The 19,517-nt window shown below is 40.5% G+C and overlaps 1 protein-coding gene across 1 annotated transcript in view; it reads left to right on the forward strand.

Annotated features, from left to right (window-relative positions):
• Window positions 1-1,304: 1,304 nt before the first annotated feature.
• Window positions 1,305-19,517, forward strand: part of mtmr8 (myotubularin related protein 8) — a 60,602-nt gene continuing 42,389 nt past the window's right edge. Inside the window, exons 1-5 of the mRNA XM_072595273.1 lie at window positions 1,305-1,462; window positions 5,598-5,720; window positions 6,859-7,021; window positions 13,647-13,804; window positions 16,987-17,115. Of these exons, the coding sequence (XP_072451374.1) occupies window positions 1,439-1,462; window positions 5,598-5,720; window positions 6,859-7,021; window positions 13,647-13,804; window positions 16,987-17,115 (597 nt within the window). The 5' untranslated portion in view covers window positions 1,305-1,438. The remainder of the gene's footprint in view (window positions 1,463-5,597; window positions 5,721-6,858; window positions 7,022-13,646; window positions 13,805-16,986; window positions 17,116-19,517) is intronic.

Here is a 19,517-nt window from a genome sequence, read left to right on the forward strand (position 1 = left end):
TCATCTCTAATATATGAGATCCATTCAGAGGTCTGCTAACAATGGGGAAGCTGTTCTTAAATCTACTGGTATGTATTTTCAAACTTCTGTATCTTCTGCCCAATGGAAGAAGGTGGAAAAGAGTCTGACTTGGATGGCAGGGGTCTTTGATTACGTTGACAGCTTTTTCCTGAGGCAGTGGGAATTGTAGATGGACTCATAAGAAGGATGGGCTGCATTCACAACACTCTGTAATTTCTTGTGGTCTCGGGCAGAGCAGTTGCCTTACCAAGCCTTAATGCTTTCTATGGTGCATCTATAAAAAATGGTAAGAGTCACTGTGGACATGCCAAATTTCCTTAGCCTTCTCAGGAAATACAGTACTGTTGTGTCAATACATCTATGCTTCCCAAACTTCTTCCTTAGGTGAATGGTTTGAAACCTGACACAATGGCTCTGTGAGCAGTCGGGGTAGGAAATGACTTATTAAAGCAGGGAGAAGGGGGAAGGTGTAACAATGCTACATCAGAGGTTATGATGTAAAATTTCAGTTTGCCACCACCACTTTGGATCCCAACTTCCACTTTGGGGAACCCTGCACTAAAGACCAAGGAGTGCCATCGTTCAAGAAAACAGCTGACCACATATTTCTAAAGTGCTACTAACGATGGACAACACACCAAAACTTCCATCACACCTTTCTTGTAAAGCATTTTGAAAATGCAAAGAAACCAGAGAGGCAGACTTCAGACAAGCAACTATGCTGAGCTCAGCTGAGGCACAGTATTAATGATGTACATTTATTTAGCTCTAATAGGTCTCTGGGGACGCGGGGGGGCGGGGCCGTGCTCGAGGGGCGGGACAAGGGGCGGGGCCATGTTCAGGTGAACAGCGAGGGGCGGGACTGAGGCCTTGTCCTATGGGCGGGGAAAGTGCGGGGTTTGCTCGAGGGTGGGGCTTGGGGCAGGTCCGGACGGGGCTTTGGGTTGGGGGGAAGGGAATTTGAGGGTTGGGTCCTGGGCACAGCCTTGTGCCGGATTCGGGGCAAGGGAGCCGGGTAAAGACAGGGACGGGGCTGAGACCGAGGACAGGTCTTGTTGCGCTGAATGGGCGGAGCTAAATGCGGGGGTGGGGGCGTGTTGAGTTCTGGGCCAGGGACGGGAACGTTTTGCGGGAATGGGCGGGGCTGAGACTCAGGGGGCCAGTGTGGGGAGGGGGGGGGGGGGGGGCCGAGTTGGGGGGCGGGGCCGGGTTGGGGGCGTGAATGGTGGGCGGGGTTGAGGCACGTCCTGGGCTGGGCCAGAGGCGGAGCGACATCTCGCGTGATGTGCATGGGGAGGACCGTGGCAGTGATGGCGGACTGTAACGGTGTTGATGGATGGAGTTCTGATTAAAAACAGAAATGAAGGCTCCAAGCTTTTTGATTCTTCAGTCAAGTTCCTGATCGTGACTTCCCACAATGGAATACATTATAACACCCAAGGTAGGAGAAAAGCGCTCTCCTGGCCATGTCAATCTAAATATTAAAAGCTGCTCTAACTCCAGCGGGTTCATGTTGATTGTCATCATTCACTTCTACCGTCTGCCTTTCATTTCCTTTCCCTCCCTCGGATTTCCTGTTATTTTAAGCTTCGTTGGTTTGAAGTTATTAGTCTGTCACAGAAGAGCAGACATACCCATTCATATTATAAATTCATAATTAACTTGAGTGGAGGGCTCAGATTGGAGTTGATAAAGTTGAAATGCTCTCCCTGACAAGTCGGTTAATCTGATTGAACAGAGTGCATAATGCTGCTTCTCAAATTTAAATATGAATCGCTGTTTTTGGGGAAAGCTTGAATGTTTGGGCTTGTTTCTGTCCTCGTTGCAAACTCATTTCCTTCCACTTCTAGTCCACTCCCTATGTCATAGTGAAAGTACAAGCTGACATTGAATCAACAAGAGTCGAGCCTTAACCTGAGTCAAAGTGGCTAATCTGAAGATTATTATCATATTAAACATATGGCATCATGCTGCTGAGGTATTTAATGCAGCTAAGGTACACAGGATGCATAGTTAGCATGCTAACTTATGCACAAGATTTCACATATGATAAAATTACTTGTGTGCTTTAAAGAATAGATTTTCAAACTAGTGCCTTTGAGGTTATCACTTTTGATTTATCTATTGCATTACTAGAGAAAATGTTCTGTAGCTGTCCATCAGGTTTATTGCCCTGATTCCCTCTGAATTTACCATTCAGGAAACTATGTGATTGTTGTCATTTTCTGGTTTCTTTGGATCCTGTGACTTTGGAAAATCTTTTTAGCACTGCTGTTTTAAATGTTACATTTATAAATAGAACTTGGAGTTCAGTTGGTATGTTCTTGTGTATCTGATCTTTGGCTGAGCTTGAAAGTATCCTTCTGCCAAAGGATACTTTCCACCGCATTTCCACCCCAACCTTGGCACATCTGTCAAAACCCTGTGACATTTTTATTTATCTCCAGGTTAATCCAGTACTGTCCAACCAGGCTTTCTGTCCTGCACTGTCTCTGTATTGAAAAGTTCCATATATTGCAAAGTTTCTCTTAAAAATCTTACCTTAATCTCAAACTCCTCGAGGATTTTTACCACTTCTTAGCTGTGTAGCCTTGGCTAATTTGGTACATTAGAGACAGTGATGAATTTCATTGTCAATGTCTACTTTTGTTGGGAGGTGAGTTCCAAAAAATGAGAAATGATCCACATTTTTTAGAAACCTTCCCATGTTTTTACTTGATTTGGGGGTGCAAAATATATTGTAATATGGCAGTCTGTGGCAGGGGCAGAATCTTAGTTTGGTGAATGTGCAAGACTCATTTTCCTATTGATCACACAAAATTTGTTGGACATGTCTTTCACACCGACACCAAAACCCTGAAGCAATTGTTGTACCCCATGTCTCAGTCATGGCAGGACACTCAGCAATTCATTAGAAACATGCTAAAGATATCCTCAAAGCATCCCTAAAGAGATCAAGCATCATCTGATACACTCTTTATTATGTTGCCATTTTTGCAATGATGTCCATTTAAAAGATTTAAGATGTAAAAGAGCCAAGTACCCTCGATGTTGTCACATGACCACAGGTCACAGGCTGTCTGCCGTATAGCTTTTGAAGTACAGACTGTGTTTGGAGTTGACACTCTTTATTAGTTTAGCTGTAAGTAAACCCACCAGACATCTTCAAATTGGGTTTAATGGCATATGTTTGTGAAGTATATTCTATATATTTCTGTCCTTTTGAGCATTCCTAATTTCATTGCTTCCTTATTGATGATGGCATTTATACCTGCCAACACTCTAACGTTTGGAATTCCATTCTTAAGCCTCAGCTCCTTTACCTCTCTTACTCTCCCTTTAACGTATTCCTGAAAACTTAGGTCAAGGATTCCAAGGCAGAATGGCACATTGGATCCAAAATTAGCTGAGAGGCAGGAAGCAGAGAGTGACTTGGAGGGATGGTTCTGTGACTGGATATTTATTTCCAGTGGGATTCTGCAGGGTTGGTGCTCGAGCCCATTTGAGGTGAATAGTAATGTTTGGACATAAATGTTGTGGTATGATCAAGAAATTTGTGGATGACACAAAAATTGGTAGGAGGATAGCAGCAAAGTGCAAGAAGATATCTACAGACCGGTCAGCTGGATGGAGCAATGGCAAATGGAATTTGCCCTGGAAAAGCATGTGATAATGCACCTTGGGGAGGGCTAACAAATCATGGAATTACAATATAAATTGTTGGACCCTAGAAAGTACAGAAGATCAGAAAGACCTTGGTGTGTATATCCACAAATTCCTGAAGGTAGCAGAGTAGGTTAGTAAGGTGCGTAAGAAAGTATATCGAATTTGTCTCGTTATTAGCCATGGCATAAAATATAAGAGCAAGAAGACTTTGTTGGAACTGTATATAATGCTGGTTAGATAACAAGTGGGATGATGTGCAATGTTCTGGTCACTGCTGAAAGGCTGCGATTGCACTAAGGAGTGTGAGGAGGGGATTTAACAGGTTGCTGTCTGAGCTGGAGGATCTGAAGTGTGAGAGATTCTGTTACAGGTTTCTTTACTAACTCATTCATCAGCTCGCTATATTCATCAATACTGCATTTTCTTTCATTCATTCATTCGTAACCTTTTACTAACCCGTGGTTTAGTATAACACTTTTTCTTTTATTCATTCATAAAATCGTGTTTTTATAGTGCATTTTACTGTTGCCACAAAGACTAAATTAAAATATCCCTTCCAAACTCATTACTGCTCCTTCACATCTTCAACCGTTTTCAGGCCTATTTACATCAAAATGTGCCTCTGAATAAATATCAAAGGCTACTAGCCTATTCAGGAACAATACTCTCACCGCCATAGTGTCTCCATAACCCATCCAAAACTATGGAAAGGTTATAATATTAATGAGCCCTTACCAACCATCTCTCAGGACCTGAACAGATCGCAGAACATCAACAGTTTCCCCAACTAGTATGTACTTATTAAGTACATATTAAACAGGGCCAGTAAACTTACTATCAAAACAGGGCTTCTGTGAAACTACATAAATGAATGAAACTCTCATCGGCCAATAGTAACCTCATGTAACTTTTAAGCAGCGTTTAGATATTCTCTTGCATTGCCATTGCCTCTAGAGCCAAGGGCCAAAAGCTGGAAAATGAGATTAGTGTAATCAGATTTGTTGACATAATGGGCTGAATGACTACCTCCTTCATAGTAAAAAACAGAGTCTTTGGGTGTCCATAGGAAGCAAGACATAGGCGACAACCAGCTTTGGTGTATACGTTACTTGTTGCTTATGTGTCAGACAGCTATCTTCTTTATCAAAAGAGAATCTAATCATCGTTGCTTGTCATTCAATTGCATCATCATCATTGATTGCCTCGTTGTTGATGTCCTAGTGGTTACTATTAACCAGAAACTGAATTGGACCAGCCATGTAAATACTGTAGCTATAACTGCAGATCGGAGGCTAGTAATCTCTAGCAAATAACTCGCCTCATTTCTACCCTTGCCTATCCACCATCTACAAGATGCATTTCAGGAACTAACCAAGGCTTCTCTGATGGCACCTTCCAAATAAACACAACTACTCAGAAGGTTAATGCAGTAAAAGCATGGGAACATCATCTGCAAGTTCCAGCCAAGCTACACACATTCTGACTCGGAAATATATCGCCATTTCTTCAATTGTTATTGACTTGAAATCCTGGAACTCCTTTCCTCATAGCCTTCCTATAGCAGGTGGATTGCAGAAGTTTAACAGGGCAGCGTATCACCACTTCCAGGATAGTTAGGGATGAGCAATAAATATTTGGCTAGCTAGTGCCTTCCACACCCCATGAAGGGATTTTAAAAAATGTAGCCTTCAACCAATATTGACGATACCTAGTCAGCCATCTCACAATGACACCTGTCCAGTGGTGGGTAGCTACTAACCTTTGAAATAATACTTCACAGATTTTGCACTATCATATTTCAGCGATAAAGAAGCTGCCCCCTACTTCTACAGGACACCCATTGCTGATTCATTGCAAGAACTTTAGAGTTGCTCATTTCAATCCTAACGTTTGCTTTTTATTTTTTACAGGTAGAGCAAGTAAAGTTACTAGACCGGTTTACTTCTAAGAAGCCAGCTGTAGGAACACTTTACTTGACTGCGACACATCTGATTTATGTAGAATCATCACCAGAGATTCGCAACGAGACATGGGTATGTAGTGACATTTTTCTTTGCTACTTTTGAATTGAATTTAAAGCAGAAATTCACACTTTACTGAACATACCTGATGGGAATGATACACATTTGCACGCTATGCACCATCTAATTTTTATGTGCCTTTGACTTCAATAAAGTGTAACATGAGCCTTTGATCTAAACTTGTCCTGTTCCTGTTGGATGAAGGTTTTGATTTCAGGGTTGAGTTTTTAATAACTTTCCAAAGACCTTTTATGTTTTAAGATATTTTATGAAATCGAAGTGATGCTTGAAGTTAGTATTATAAGTCACCAAGGTTTAATGAAGTGAAGTAATGCTCAGATGTTGCAAAGCATGATTATTAAATGCCCGAAGTTGTAGAAGGATGGAAAGATCAAGGGAGCAAAGACATCTAACTCATTCTTTTCTCAAAGCAGTTAGAGTAGTAAACTCATAAATGTTGACTTTTTGAGCCAAGATGTAGGTAGGAAGAAAATAGAATGTAGGATGACCTATTTGCAAGTGAGGAAGAAACCAGGAAGAAACAAGAAAGAAACATTTGAAATTTGCTGGGATAAACCATGTTGAACTTTTTTTGATCCAGATTTCAAATTCATATCTCATTCTAATAACATTTCTCACAACTTACAGCTATCCCCAAGTAAGAAAGCTGTGAATTAACTTGCAATTAGTGGTGCAATGTTATAAGACAACAGGCTTTACTTATGGAACTTAAATTCTAAACAAGCCTAGACAAATAAGATGTGTGTGTTTCCTGTCCTAGCACTTGTGATCCAGTGTCAAATGGATTTGGCTAACTTTAGTCCAATTCCTGATTGACATTGCTTATCGTTTTATGCTCAATTTGGAATTCATAATTTTTAATTCTAATCAGAAGCCACCAATTGAAGTTGAAGATAGGGATTGTTTATTCATTTCTCCTTCTGGCTGAATGCTACAGTAGTGCATTCATATCAATTTTCACTTCAAATTTTACTTAATAACATGATCCAACAAAGAGAATTGGGAATACTGTATGCAGAGGGCTGGTGTTGTGACTGCTGTTCACAAATGGAATAATAGTAGAGCATTGTATGGCCTTCAAAGGCCATTAATAAAATTAATTTCTAATTTTTAAAATAATACTTCACAGATTTTGCACCATCATATTTCAGCGATAGAGAAGCTACCCCTTACTTCTACAGGATACCCATTGCTGATTCATTGCAAGAACTTCAGAGTTGCTCATTTCATTATTTGTCGAGAACGTGATTGCCACGATGTTTACAGTTCACTTCTCAGACTGTCACAACCAGGTACCATACCTTTAGTGTGTAAATTGATGACTGTATTTTAACCACTGTATGGATTACTTTCATTGATGTAAGCTTTTGAAGTTACTATTGGTGTATTCCACGTAGTCAGTACAAATGTATGTATTTATATAGTGCCTTATCACATTAGAAAAATGTGCACTACTACTTTGGTGTGCTGCTTATGTGGGCAGTCATGACAGCTGATTTATACACAACAATATCCCAAGTAGGAAAGCAGTAAATTAACTTGCCATTCATGGTGCAATATGTAATAAGACAATAGGCTATTTCTCAAACTTTAATTCAAAGCACACGAGGCAAATGAATGGGAGTGTTTCCTGTCCTGGCTTAATGATCCAACATCAAATGGATGCAAGGGAAATTGTCTTGCTAACTTGATTGGGTTTTTTGAAGAAGTAACGAAGAGGATTGATGAGGGCAAGGTAGTGGAGGTGATCTATATGAACTTCAGTAAGACATTCGATGAGGTTCCTCATGGTAGACTGGTTAGCAAGGTTAGATCCCTTGGAAAATGGAGAAATAGCCATTTGGATCAGAACTGGCTTGAAGATAGAAGACAGAGGGTGGTAGTGGGGGGGTTGTTTTTCAGACTGGAGGCCTGTGACCAGTGGTGTGCCACAAGGATCCACTGCTTTTTGTCATTTGTATAACTGATTTGGTTGTGAACATAGGAGTTATGGTTAGTAAGTTTGCAGATGATACCAATATTGGAGGTGTAGTGGGTAGCGAAGAAGCTTACCTCAGAGTACAATGGGATCTTACCAGTTGGGCCAATAGGTTGAGGACTGGCAGATGGAGTTTAATTTAGATAAATATGAGGTGCTGCATTTCGGAAAGGCAAATCAAGGCAGGACTTATGCACTTAATGGTAAGGTCTTAGGGAATGTTGCTGAACAAGGAGACCTTGAAGTACAGGTTCATAGTTCCTTGAAAGTGGAGTTCCAGGTAGTTAGGGTAGTGAAGAAAGCATTTGGTATGTTTGCTTTTATTGGTCAGTGCATTGAGTGCAGGAATTAGGAGGTCATGTTGCAGCTGTACAGTACATTGGCTAGGCCAATGGAATACTGTATGCAATTCTGGTCTCTCTGCTGGAGGAAAGATGCTGTAAAATTTGAAAGGGTTCAGAAAAGATTTACATGGATATTGCCAAGGTTAGAGGGTTTGAGCTATAGGGAGAGGCTGAATAGGCTGGGGCTAGTTTCCCTGGAGTGTCAGAGGCTGAGGAAATCATGAGGGGCATGGATAGGGTCAACAAATGAGGTTTTTTACCTAGGGTGGGGGTATCCAAACCTAGAGAGCATAAGTTTAAGGTGAGAGGGACAAAATTTAAAAGGGACCTAAGAGGCAGCTTTTTGACACACAAGGATGGTGCATGTATGGATTGAGCTGCCAGAGGAAGTGGTGGAAGCTGATACAATTACAATATTTAAAAGGCATCTGGATGTGTATACGAATGGGGAGGACTTAGAGGGATATGGTCAAATGCTGGCAAATGTGACTAGATTTATTTAGGATACCTGATTGGCATGAATGAGTTGGACCAAAGGGTTTGTTCCATGCTGTACCTCTGTGATTCTCTTTGGTGGTTTACAGTTTTGAACTACTGACAGTGTTGAACACTCATTCGTAATGGGTTGAGAGAAAAAGAAAGAAAAAATACATTGATACTTTTAAGGCTGACAGATATTGTTGGGCCCTGACCTATGCCAAAATTGGGTGATAAATGAAAAAAGTTGGAGACTGCCACATCAATAAAAATGACTTGTGTTTATGTTGTACTTGAGAAATGTTCCAAGGAGCTTTATAGAAACGTAAGCAAACAAATATGATACTGTATTAAGGGAGCAAGTAAAAACTCAGGTAAAATGCTATAGGAATTTCCTGAACTACAGCTTAGATGTCTAATGATACAACTAATGCTGTTGAGATGAAGGGAGTGGAAGATATATAAGAGACCAGAGTTAGAAAAATACAAAGTTCTTGGTATGGCTGCAGAACATTACAGATAGGAAATAATATTCTGAGAAAAAAATTGGAATCTGTCTCTGAAATTAAAGCATTGCAGACAGGACTGATGTGGGAACTAATGAAGATAAGTGAAAATTTGCTGATGGTTGAGCAGGATTTTGTGTGTGAACAATATTTGGCAATATTTTGGATGAATTGAATTTTGTACTGGACTTGAAAGACAGTGGAGAGTTGGAATAGTTCAATCTGTGGTGAGAGGCATGAAACAAGATTATGGCACCTTCGGCCTAAGTGATATTAGATTAGTCACTTGGCTGGAATTCTCTTCCCAATAATCAACTATACAATCCAAATAGATGTTTTGTCCTAGTGTAATCACGGGCCTATTAATCAGTGATTGTATTTGATAACCTGCATGACTTTAATTAAGCTTCAGAATCATAATACATACTTCTTGGTTCCAAAACGTTTGATCTGCTGATGTGGGCTAAAATGCACATATGTATCAACAAACACAGGAATGAGAAAGAGTGATTCACAGTGCAGAATGTTATGTGCTCTTTATGATAAGAGGCAAGAAGCCAAGAGATCTGGTATATCTGCTGTTTAAAAACATTTTTTCTCACCTTGCATCTTCTGCAAAACACTTTAAAACTGTGTCCTCTGGTTCTTGATCTGTTCACCAGTGGAAACAGTTTCTCCTTATCTACTTTGTCCAGATCCCTCATGATTTTGAAAAACTCTATCAAGTCTCCTCTCCAAGGAAAACAGTTTCAATTCTAAAATAATGTGTGGCATACAAGGCATTCACCTGAATAATTCTATTCAATTCAGAACTCTGGATTGTAGAAGCCCATGGGACAGATCTAAGGGCTGGTGAATATGGACCTTGGTTCCCCATGGGAGACTGGTTAGCAAGGTTAGATCTCATGGAGACTATTTAACGAACAGCTGTTGCGAGTGACGCACAAATTTGTTCCTCTGAGACAGGAAAGAAGGGGTAAGATTAAGGAACCTTGGATGACGAGAACAGAGAAACTTCTTGTCAAAAGGAAGAAGGCAGCTTATGTAAGGTAGAGGAAGCAAGGATCTAGCACAGCTTTAGAGGATTACAGGCTTGCTAGAAAGGAGCTCAGAAATGGACTGAGGAAAGCCAGGACGGGGTACGAGAAAGGCTTGGCAAGAAGGATTAGGGAGAGCCCAAAGGCATTTTACTCATATGTGAGGAATAAGAGAATGATCAGGGAGAAGGTAGGGCTGATCAGGGATAGTGGAGGGAACTTGTGTGTGGAGTCTGAGCAGATAGGGGAAGCCCTAAATGAGTTTTTTGCTTCGGTTTACACCAAGGAAAGGGAACTTGTTGTAAATGAAAACTTAGAGGAGCTGGGATGCAGTCTTGACCAGATCAAAATTGATGAAATTGATGTGCTAGAAATTTTGGAAAACATTATGATTGATAAGTCCCCAGGGCCAGACGAGATTTATCCTAGGCTGCTCCGGGAAGCGAGAAAGGAGGTTCATAAGCACTGACAAGGATATTTGCCTCCTCACTCTCCATGGGAGTCATACCGGAGGATTGGAAGAAGGCAAATGTTGTTCCTCTTTTCAAGAAGGGTAATAGGGAAATCCGTGGCAATTACAGACCAGTAAGTCTTACATCTGTGGTCAGCAAAGTTTTGAAAAGAATTCTGAGGGATAGGATTTGTGACTATTTGGCAAAGCATAGTGTGATTAAAGGCAGTCAGCATGGCTTTGTGAGGGGCAGGTCATGCTTCACAAATCTAATTGAGTTCTTTGAGGAGGTGTCAAGACCGGTCGACAATGGTTGAGCAGTAGATGTGGTGTATATGGACTTCAGCAAGGCATTTGATAGGGTTCCCCATGGTAGGCTCATTCATAAAGTCAGCAAGTCTGGGATACAGGGAGATTTGGATACCTGGATTCAGAATTGGCTAGCTGAAAGAAGGCAGAGTGTAGTTGTAGATGGAAAGTATTCTGTTGGAGGAGAGTGTTGAGTGGGGTCCCGCAGGGCCCTGTTCTTTGGTCTCTGCTCTTTGTAGTTTTTATAAATGACTTGGATGAGGAGGTTGAAGGGTAGGTTAGTAAATTTGTAGATGACACAAAGGTTGGAGGTGTCGTTAAAAGTATAGAGGGCTACTGCAGGCTTCAGTGCAACACAGACAGGATGCAGAGCTGGGCTGAGAAATGGCAGGTGGAGTTCAACCTGGATAAGTGCAAAGTGATGCAGTTTGAAAGGTCGAACTCGAATGCTGAATATAGGATTAAAGACAGGATTCTTGGCAGTGTGGAGGAACACAGGGATCTGGGTGTGCAAGTACATTGATCCCTCAAAGTTGCCACCCAAGTGGATAGGGTTGTTCAGAAAGCATATGATGTTTTGCCATTCATTAACAGGGGATTGAGTTTAAGAGCCATGAGGTTTTGCTGCAGTTCTACAAGTCCCTGGTGAGACCATACTTGGAATATTGTGTCCAGTTCTGGTCACCCTTACTATAAGAAAGATGCAGAGGCTTTGGAGAGGGTGCAAAGAAGGTTTACCAGGATGCTGCCTGGACTGGAGGGCTTGCCTTATGAAGAAAGGTTGAATAAGCTCAGACTTCTCTCTCTGGAGAGAAAGAGGAAGAGAGAAGACCTGATCAAGGTGTACAAAATAATGAGAGGAATGGATAGAGTCAATAGCCAGAGACCTTTCCCCAGGGCAGGATTGACTGGTGTGAGAAGTTATAGTTTGAAGATGTTAGGAGGAAGGTATAAAGGAGACGTCAGAGGTAGGTTCTTTACGCAGAGAGTTGTGAATGCATGGAAAGCATTGCCAGCGATGGTGATGGAAGCAGAGTCATTGGGGACATTTAAGCAACTGCTGAACATGCACATAGATAGCATGTTGAGGGGTGCGTAGGTTAAGTTACTGTATGTTACATTAGGATTAAATTTCGGTGCAACATTGTGGGCCAAAGGGCCTGTTCTGTGCTGGGTGGTGATGGAGTGTGTTTTTCAGACTGGAGGCCTGTGACCAATAGAGTGCCACAAGGATCGGTGCTGGGTCCGCTACTTTTCGTCATTAACCTAAATGATTTGGATGTGAGCATAAGAGATATAGTTAGTAAATTTTCAGCTGACACCAAAATTGGAGGTGTAGTGGACAGCAAAGAGGATTACCTCAGATCACAACAGGATCTTGATCAGATGGGCCAATGGGCTGAGGAGTGGCAGATGGAGTTTAATTTAGATCAATGCGAGGTGCTCCATTTTGGGAAAGCAAATCTTAACAGGATTTATATACTTAATGGTAAGGTCCTTGGGAGTGTTGCTGAACAAAGAGACCTTGGAGTGCAGGTTCATAGCTCCTTGAAAGTAGAGTCACAGGTAGATAGGATAGTGAAGAATATTGGTCAGAGTATTGAGTACAGGAGTTGGGAGGTCATGATGCGGCTGTACAGGACATTGGTTAGGCCACTGTTGGAATATTACATGCAATTCTGGTCTCCTTCCTATCAGAAAGATGTTGTGATACTTGAAAGGGTTCAGAAAAGATTTGCAAGGATGTTGCCAGGGTTGGAGGATTTGAGCTATAGGGAGAGGCTGTATAGGTTGGGGCTGTCTTCCCTGGAGCGTCGGACGCAGAAGGGTGACCTGATAGAGGTTTATAAAATCATGAGGGACATGGATAGGATAAATAGACAAGATCTTTTCCCTGGGGTAGGGAAGCCCAGGACTGGACAGCATAGGTTAAGGGTGAGAGGGGAAAGATATAAAACGTTTTCACACAGAGGGTGGTACGTGTGTGGAATGAGCTGCCAGAGGAAGTGGTGGAGGCTGGTACAACTGCAACATTTAAAATGCACCTGGATGGGTTTGTGAAAAGGAAGGGTTTGGAGGATATGGGCCAGGTGCTGGCAGGTGGGACTAGATTGGGTTGGGATATCTGGTTGGCATGGACAAGTTGGACTGAAGGGTCTGTTTCCATGCTGTACATCTCTATGATAATTCCATGATAATTGGCTTAGGCAATAAGAAAAAGCTGATTTGCAGAGATATTAACCTGTTAGTAAATATTCAGAAGTTATAGGTAGACCCTTTTTCCTAAAATACCTTTGGCATAACCACATAGATAGGTTAGTCACTTGGCTGGAATTCTCTTCCCAATAATCAACTATAAAATCCAAATGGATGTTTTGTCCTAGTGCAATCACAGGCATATTAATCAGTGATCTTCTTTGATAACCTGCATGACTTTAACTAGTTAAGCTTTAGGATCATAATACATGCTTCTTGGTTCCAAAACGTTTGATCCACTGACCTGCACGAAGATGCTTCTATGTATCAGTGGACTGTGTTCCAAAGAGGGAGAGTATGCATTACATATAGGAGATCAAAACCCTGGACCTGGATGTAGACTGTTCAATTACTCAAATTAGAGACGTTCAACAGTCATGAGTTTTCACATACTTAGACTTGACAGATCAAAAGCAGTGGAAGGTGTAGAATGGTGCCTAACACTTTTAATAATGGTGCATGTGTGGACTACTTTATTGATAATTGTTGAAAACATTCCTTTAATATAACAAGTGTTTAACTACTATTAAATTTCTTGAAAATGTTATTTGTATTTCAGTGGTGTTTGAGGAACTTTATGCTTTCTCATACAACCCTAAGCAGACTGAAATGAGCAGAGGAATGGGTTGGAAAATAATAGATATAGAAGATGATTTCCACCGTATGGGAGTACCAAATGAATACTGGGAGCAGACTGATGTAAATGAAAATTATGAGGTGAGCACTAATGATTCTCTGCTGCTTTTGATTTTTGATCCTGTGTGTTTTCTCTTCAGTGGCACTATAGTTATTAGATAGATAGCTATGAGCATCTCAACAATTCTTAGCCTTGCTTGAACAACCACTGCCTAGAATGGTCATAGAGAAGTACAGCATGGACGTAGTCCCTTTGATCCAACTTGTCCATGCTGATCTGATATCCTAAATTAATCTAGTCCCATTTGCTAGCATTTGGCCCTTATCTCTCTAAACCGTTCTTATTTATCACACCAGAAATGCTAGAATTGGAGTCTAGGTCTGCTGTAATAATTTAATTGGTCTCAGCCAGAGCAGCAGATTGAGTGCTATGGTTGTTCTCCCTCTTTAAACAAGTTGGAGATATAAAAACCACTTTAATTACAGTTCCCACTTTCTGATTCACAATCTATTGAATCCCAATCAAAAGTGAAAGAGTTAGCATCAGATGAGAATTAGATTGAGGTAGCTTTTTAACAAGCTACATGGTCATGAAGAATGAGGAAAGATTGGTCCTGTTTCATTGAAGAATGAGAGCTGATGTTTTTGAAATGTAAAATTCTGAGGTTACTTTGCAGCATGGATGATGAAAAGGGGTTTTCCCTAATGGGGAAATCTAGATTTGGGGACACAGTTTAAAAATAAGTGGTTGCCCATTTAACACAGAAGTGAGAAACATTTCTTTAAGAGCGTTGTAAGTCTGCAGAATTTTCTTCTTCAGAGAACAATAGAAGTAGAGCCATTGAATATTTTTAAGGCAGAGTTAGGTAGATTCTTGACTGACAAGAAAGCCAAAGTATAGAAGGGGGAGAAAGGAAAATAAAGGTCATGATCAGATTGGTCATAATCTTTTCCAAGATTGGAAGAGACCTGAGGACCCATTCATGCTGCTAATTTTCTATTCTTCTGATCTTATGTTCAGTTCTAGGAACTAGAATGTTTTTGCATAAATTCAAAAAGCAGTAAGATTAAACACTTCTGAAATGACAGTGGAATAATCCTGACTCTTGCTTGATCGTGTTTATGTTCAGCCCAGATAACTGAAAAACCTACACATGAAGGATAATCATGTTTTCCACTCACTTAATTCTCTACTATTTTAATTGAGGAATTTGAGTTACAAAACTCACTTTTGCAAAGATTCTGTATTTCATGACTTCTTGCTTTTTGATGCCTAGTACCTAGTTTGCAGGAGCTGAATCAATACTTACAGCTCCTTTCTTTTTAAGGGATTTCTAAAATGCAACCTGTTTATTACTTTTCTACTGCTCCTACTTAGCTCACACTAACAAAAGAAAATCTTCACTAATAGAAAAGGGAGTGTTGAGGTCAGTCAGACTATCTCACCTTGCCTTTTACAGTGGTGGAAACAGATTCACTCATTTACAAACGCAAAAAACAGTTGAAGTGGGGGAAACAAACAGCAGATCTGAGGGAACAAAAATGTGACTGTGACTAATTGGGTAGTTAGTTTAAAGAGTAGAAGGGGACATCTTTTATGATCCCAGCTGAATCCAAATCTAAATCCCAACTGGACAAGTCAGATCCCAGACTGAATTCTGGCTTGAGTGATTATATTTTGTTTTAGTTATTTAACAAGATGGTCTTTTGCTGAAACAGACCTGCAGTGCTGCAGATTTAGTTATAACAATAAAACAGAAATTCATTTTGCAAACAAAGAATAAACCAAGCTACTTGTATCTAACACCAATTGAAAGATTTCAAAACATGCAGTAAAACTACACTCCCATCCATCCAAATTCCATCATGTTGAAACACTCAAACAACATGGACAGTTTACTTTTGTTTCACACCTATAGATTTAACATAACTATTTATTTTAATTCCCAGTCTAAAGTATCTGATAGACTCTTCCTTGATTAGTCACAAAATTAAGTTTAAACTTTCTCAGCTTTGAATAAACCCTCCAGCATTCTAAACAAATGCTTCTGGGTGTGGAGCTTTCAAACTAAAGCCCTGACAGTGAGGTAGTTTGTTTCCTAAATTTTTGAACTTATTCCTTTTGCTTGGAGAAACTATTTCATACATCAGAATTCAACCAGGATTTCCGTGAACTGAAATCAAAAGCTTTCAAAGCTGACGTTTTACTTCTTAATGTTTACTTTGTTCATTTGCAAAACTCTTCCAATCAATGCTTCCTCTAAGCAGTGTGGTTGGACACAGACACAGCCACTCTGGTATTTGCGCTTGGTGATTGGCATGCCAACATCGATTGCAACATTGACTTGCACTCCTGAAAGTTACTGTTAGGTGTGGAATTTGGAGGTATGTGCAGAAAAAGACAACAGTAGATGAATCAGCCAGGGTAACTCCCTCAAACTGATTTAAAAAAATTATGGGTCCAAAAATACTTACAAATTAATCATTAAACCCTCTCATACAGACAGACCAAAATCCATATGCCACTTGTTCACTGACTGAATCATTTATTGTCACATATATATAGGGAGGTACAGTGAAGGTGTTCTGTTGGAACAAGCCAGTGCCATTTTGAGGTATAAAAGAATAAAAAGAAAGTACTTTAAACAGAGTTCACCTTCATTGGCCAGGGTCTCAAACACAGCTCCAGGACTTCTGCAAGGTCCCCACTCTGGGCTTACCACAGCCAGGAGCCCCCACTCTGGGCACTGACACCGCCACAGCTGACGACCTCCTGCTGCTGAAAGAGTCCATGCGTCAGGCCTGTGACCCGGGAGTCACAGCTGACACTGCTCCGGCCAACTCGACTCCAGTGAAACATTCACAAAGGACAAAGATCCAAACTCTAAAATAAATATTAATATATTTGTAATATATATGAATCAGATACCTACGCCTTGCACCACTTCCTTCTGCACTACATTATTCACTTTCTCTAATATCTTGTTAAATGGCTTGGTATCATATTTTGTTTGATAATGCTTTTTTGAAGCACTTTGAAGGTTTGCTAGGGTTAAGGCACTGGATAAATATTAAGTTGGTCTTAAAATCATATCCTATTCAGTTGAACTTAAATGTAAGAGCATTATAAGTTTTTTCCTCAGTTTTGTACATTGGCAGCAAAATGAGGCTTTCTTGGGAACTGTTATTCATTTTATAAAAACTGAGCATCCCCTCCACGTACTTGTCGGATTCTACCATTCGATTGTTTTGGTTCCTTCTAGATTTGCAATACCTATTCAACATTTCTGTGTGTGCCAAAAGAGGCGAGCAAGCCAGTAATAGTGGGCAGTTCAAAGTTCAGAAGTAGAGGGCGGTTTCCTGTTCTTTCATATTTTTTCAAGGAGAATAATGTAAGTATTTACCTATTTCTAATTTTGTGCTGAGGCTTGAATAGGACTTTCAAGAAATGCACTGTCTGCCCTCTCAGGTGAATGTAAAATATCTCCCGCTACTATTTGAAGATAAGTAGCGTAGTTATCCACATTATCCTTGTCAGTATATTTATTCTGCAATCAACATCACAAAAAATTTTCAGTTCATTATTATATTGCTGTTTGTGAGAGCTTGCTTTGCACAAATTGGCTGCCATGTTTCCTACTTTACAACAGCGATTACATTTCACAAAAGCTTTCATCCACTGTAAGGTGCCTGGAGATGGCGAAGAGCAATTGTCTAACTGTTTTTATATTGCTGGCAAATGCAACCTCTAATGCTTATCCCTAATTTCCCTTGAGAAGGTGAGTTGATTATTATGCATTTCAATATACCACAATCGAACGTGTAGCTCAAGAGGCTGATGGTTCTCATATGAGGTGAGTATTCAATTTGCTAGTTAAAATAACAGATTTACTTATTAATGCACAGTAGTTAAAGCACAAGTTTATTCCATTTATGGTGTCGTGGTTTCCACTGTAAACTTTTAGGAGAGAGTCATCCTTGTAGTATGGGATCTCTTTAGCCTTCCCACCAAAGCTTATTACCTCAGACTTATTGAAGTTCAATCATGAGTTAAATTTCCCATCTGCTATATTATTAATGTCTTTGAATGTTTTGTCCCAGTCCTATGTGTTATCCACATATTTTGAAAGTGTTTCTCTGTTCCTGAGACCGCATTCTTTAAAAAAGCTGCACCACAGTGATCCCAGCACAAGCTCTTGTGGAAAATCAGTTTGCGCAATTTGTTAATCTGAGTGAAAACATCTTCACCTACTTCTTTTTTGGTCAGCTTGCATCCATGCTTCTACTTGTTTCGACTGCACAGATTCTGCCCTTCGTTATGAGTCTGCAACTTTTCTAGCTCAACTGAATAAACAAGAAGAGCTCGTAAGTTTCAGAACAAGTTGTCTTTACCATGCTCAGAACAATCAAGGGAACTCTGGTCAACTAAATTCAGTCCCAAAAGATACAGGTCAGAAAGGTATCAATGTAGACATATTCCTTTCATAGTTCATGTCCTGAATGAAGTACTTAAATTATGAAATATATATGTGCCTCAATCTCTGTAGTATGGAAATGGTATATTCATTTGTAATTTTAACATAAACTTGATTTTAATTATTTTAACCTCCTGATTAACATTTGGCTGCTGAATTTGTCTAGTGTTGTATAAGCGGATTGATACATGAAATCATAGAACATCGAACAATACAGCGCAGAACAGGCCCTTTGGCCCTCGATGTTACCCTGACTCCTGAACTATTCTCAGCTCGTACCCCCACACTATCCCATCATCATCCATGTGCTCGTCCAAGGATTGTTTAAATCTTCCTAATGTGGCTGAGTTAACTACATTAGCCGTGAGGGCATTCCACGCCCTTACCTCTCTCTGAGTAAAGAACCTGCCTCTGACATTTGTCTTAAATCTATCAATTTGTAGTTATGCCCCTTCATACAAGCTGACGTCATCATTCTCGGAAAAAGACTTTCACTGTCTACCCTATCTAATCCTCTGATCATCTTGTATGTCTCTATCAAATCCCCTCTTAGCCTTTTTTCCAATGATAACAGGCCCAAGTCTCTCAGCCTTTCCCTCCAGCCTTCCCTCCAGACCAGGCTACATCCTGGTAGATATCCTCTGCACCTTTTCCAATGCTTCCACATCCTTTCTGAAATATGGCGACCAGAACTATACACAATATTCTAAGTGTGGCCGCACTAAACTTTTGTATAGTTGCAGCATAATATTGCGGCTCTGGAACTCAATCCCTCTACAAATGAAACCTAACACACTGTATGCCTTCTTAACAGCACTATCCACCTGGGTGGCAACTTTCAGGGATCTATGTACATGGACTCCAAGATCCCTCTGCACATCCACACTACCAAGAATCTTTCCATTGACCCAGTACTCTGCCTTCCTGTTATTCATCCCAAAGTGCATCACCTCACATTTAGCTGCATTGAACTCCATTTGCCACCTCTCAGCCCAAGCCTGCAGTTTATCTAAGTCCCCCTACAATCTGTAACATTTTTCTAAACTGTTCACTACTCTACCGACTTTAGTGTCATCTGCAAATTTACTAATCCATCCACCTATACCTGCATCTAAGTCATTTATAAAAATGACAAACAGTAGTGGTCCCAAAACAGATCCTTGTGCCACACCACTAGTAACCAGATTCTAAGCTGAATATTTTCGATCCACCACCATTCGCTGCTTTCTTTCAGAAAGCCAGTTTCTAATCCAAACTGCTAAATTACCCTCAATCCCATGCCTCTGTATTTTCTCCAACAGCCTACCATGTGGAACCTT

This window comes from Chiloscyllium punctatum, chromosome 25 (assembly GCF_047496795.1).
Source record: "Chiloscyllium punctatum isolate Juve2018m chromosome 25, sChiPun1.3, whole genome shotgun sequence".
In the NCBI taxonomy this organism is placed as follows: Eukaryota; Metazoa; Chordata; class Chondrichthyes; order Orectolobiformes; family Hemiscylliidae; genus Chiloscyllium; species Chiloscyllium punctatum.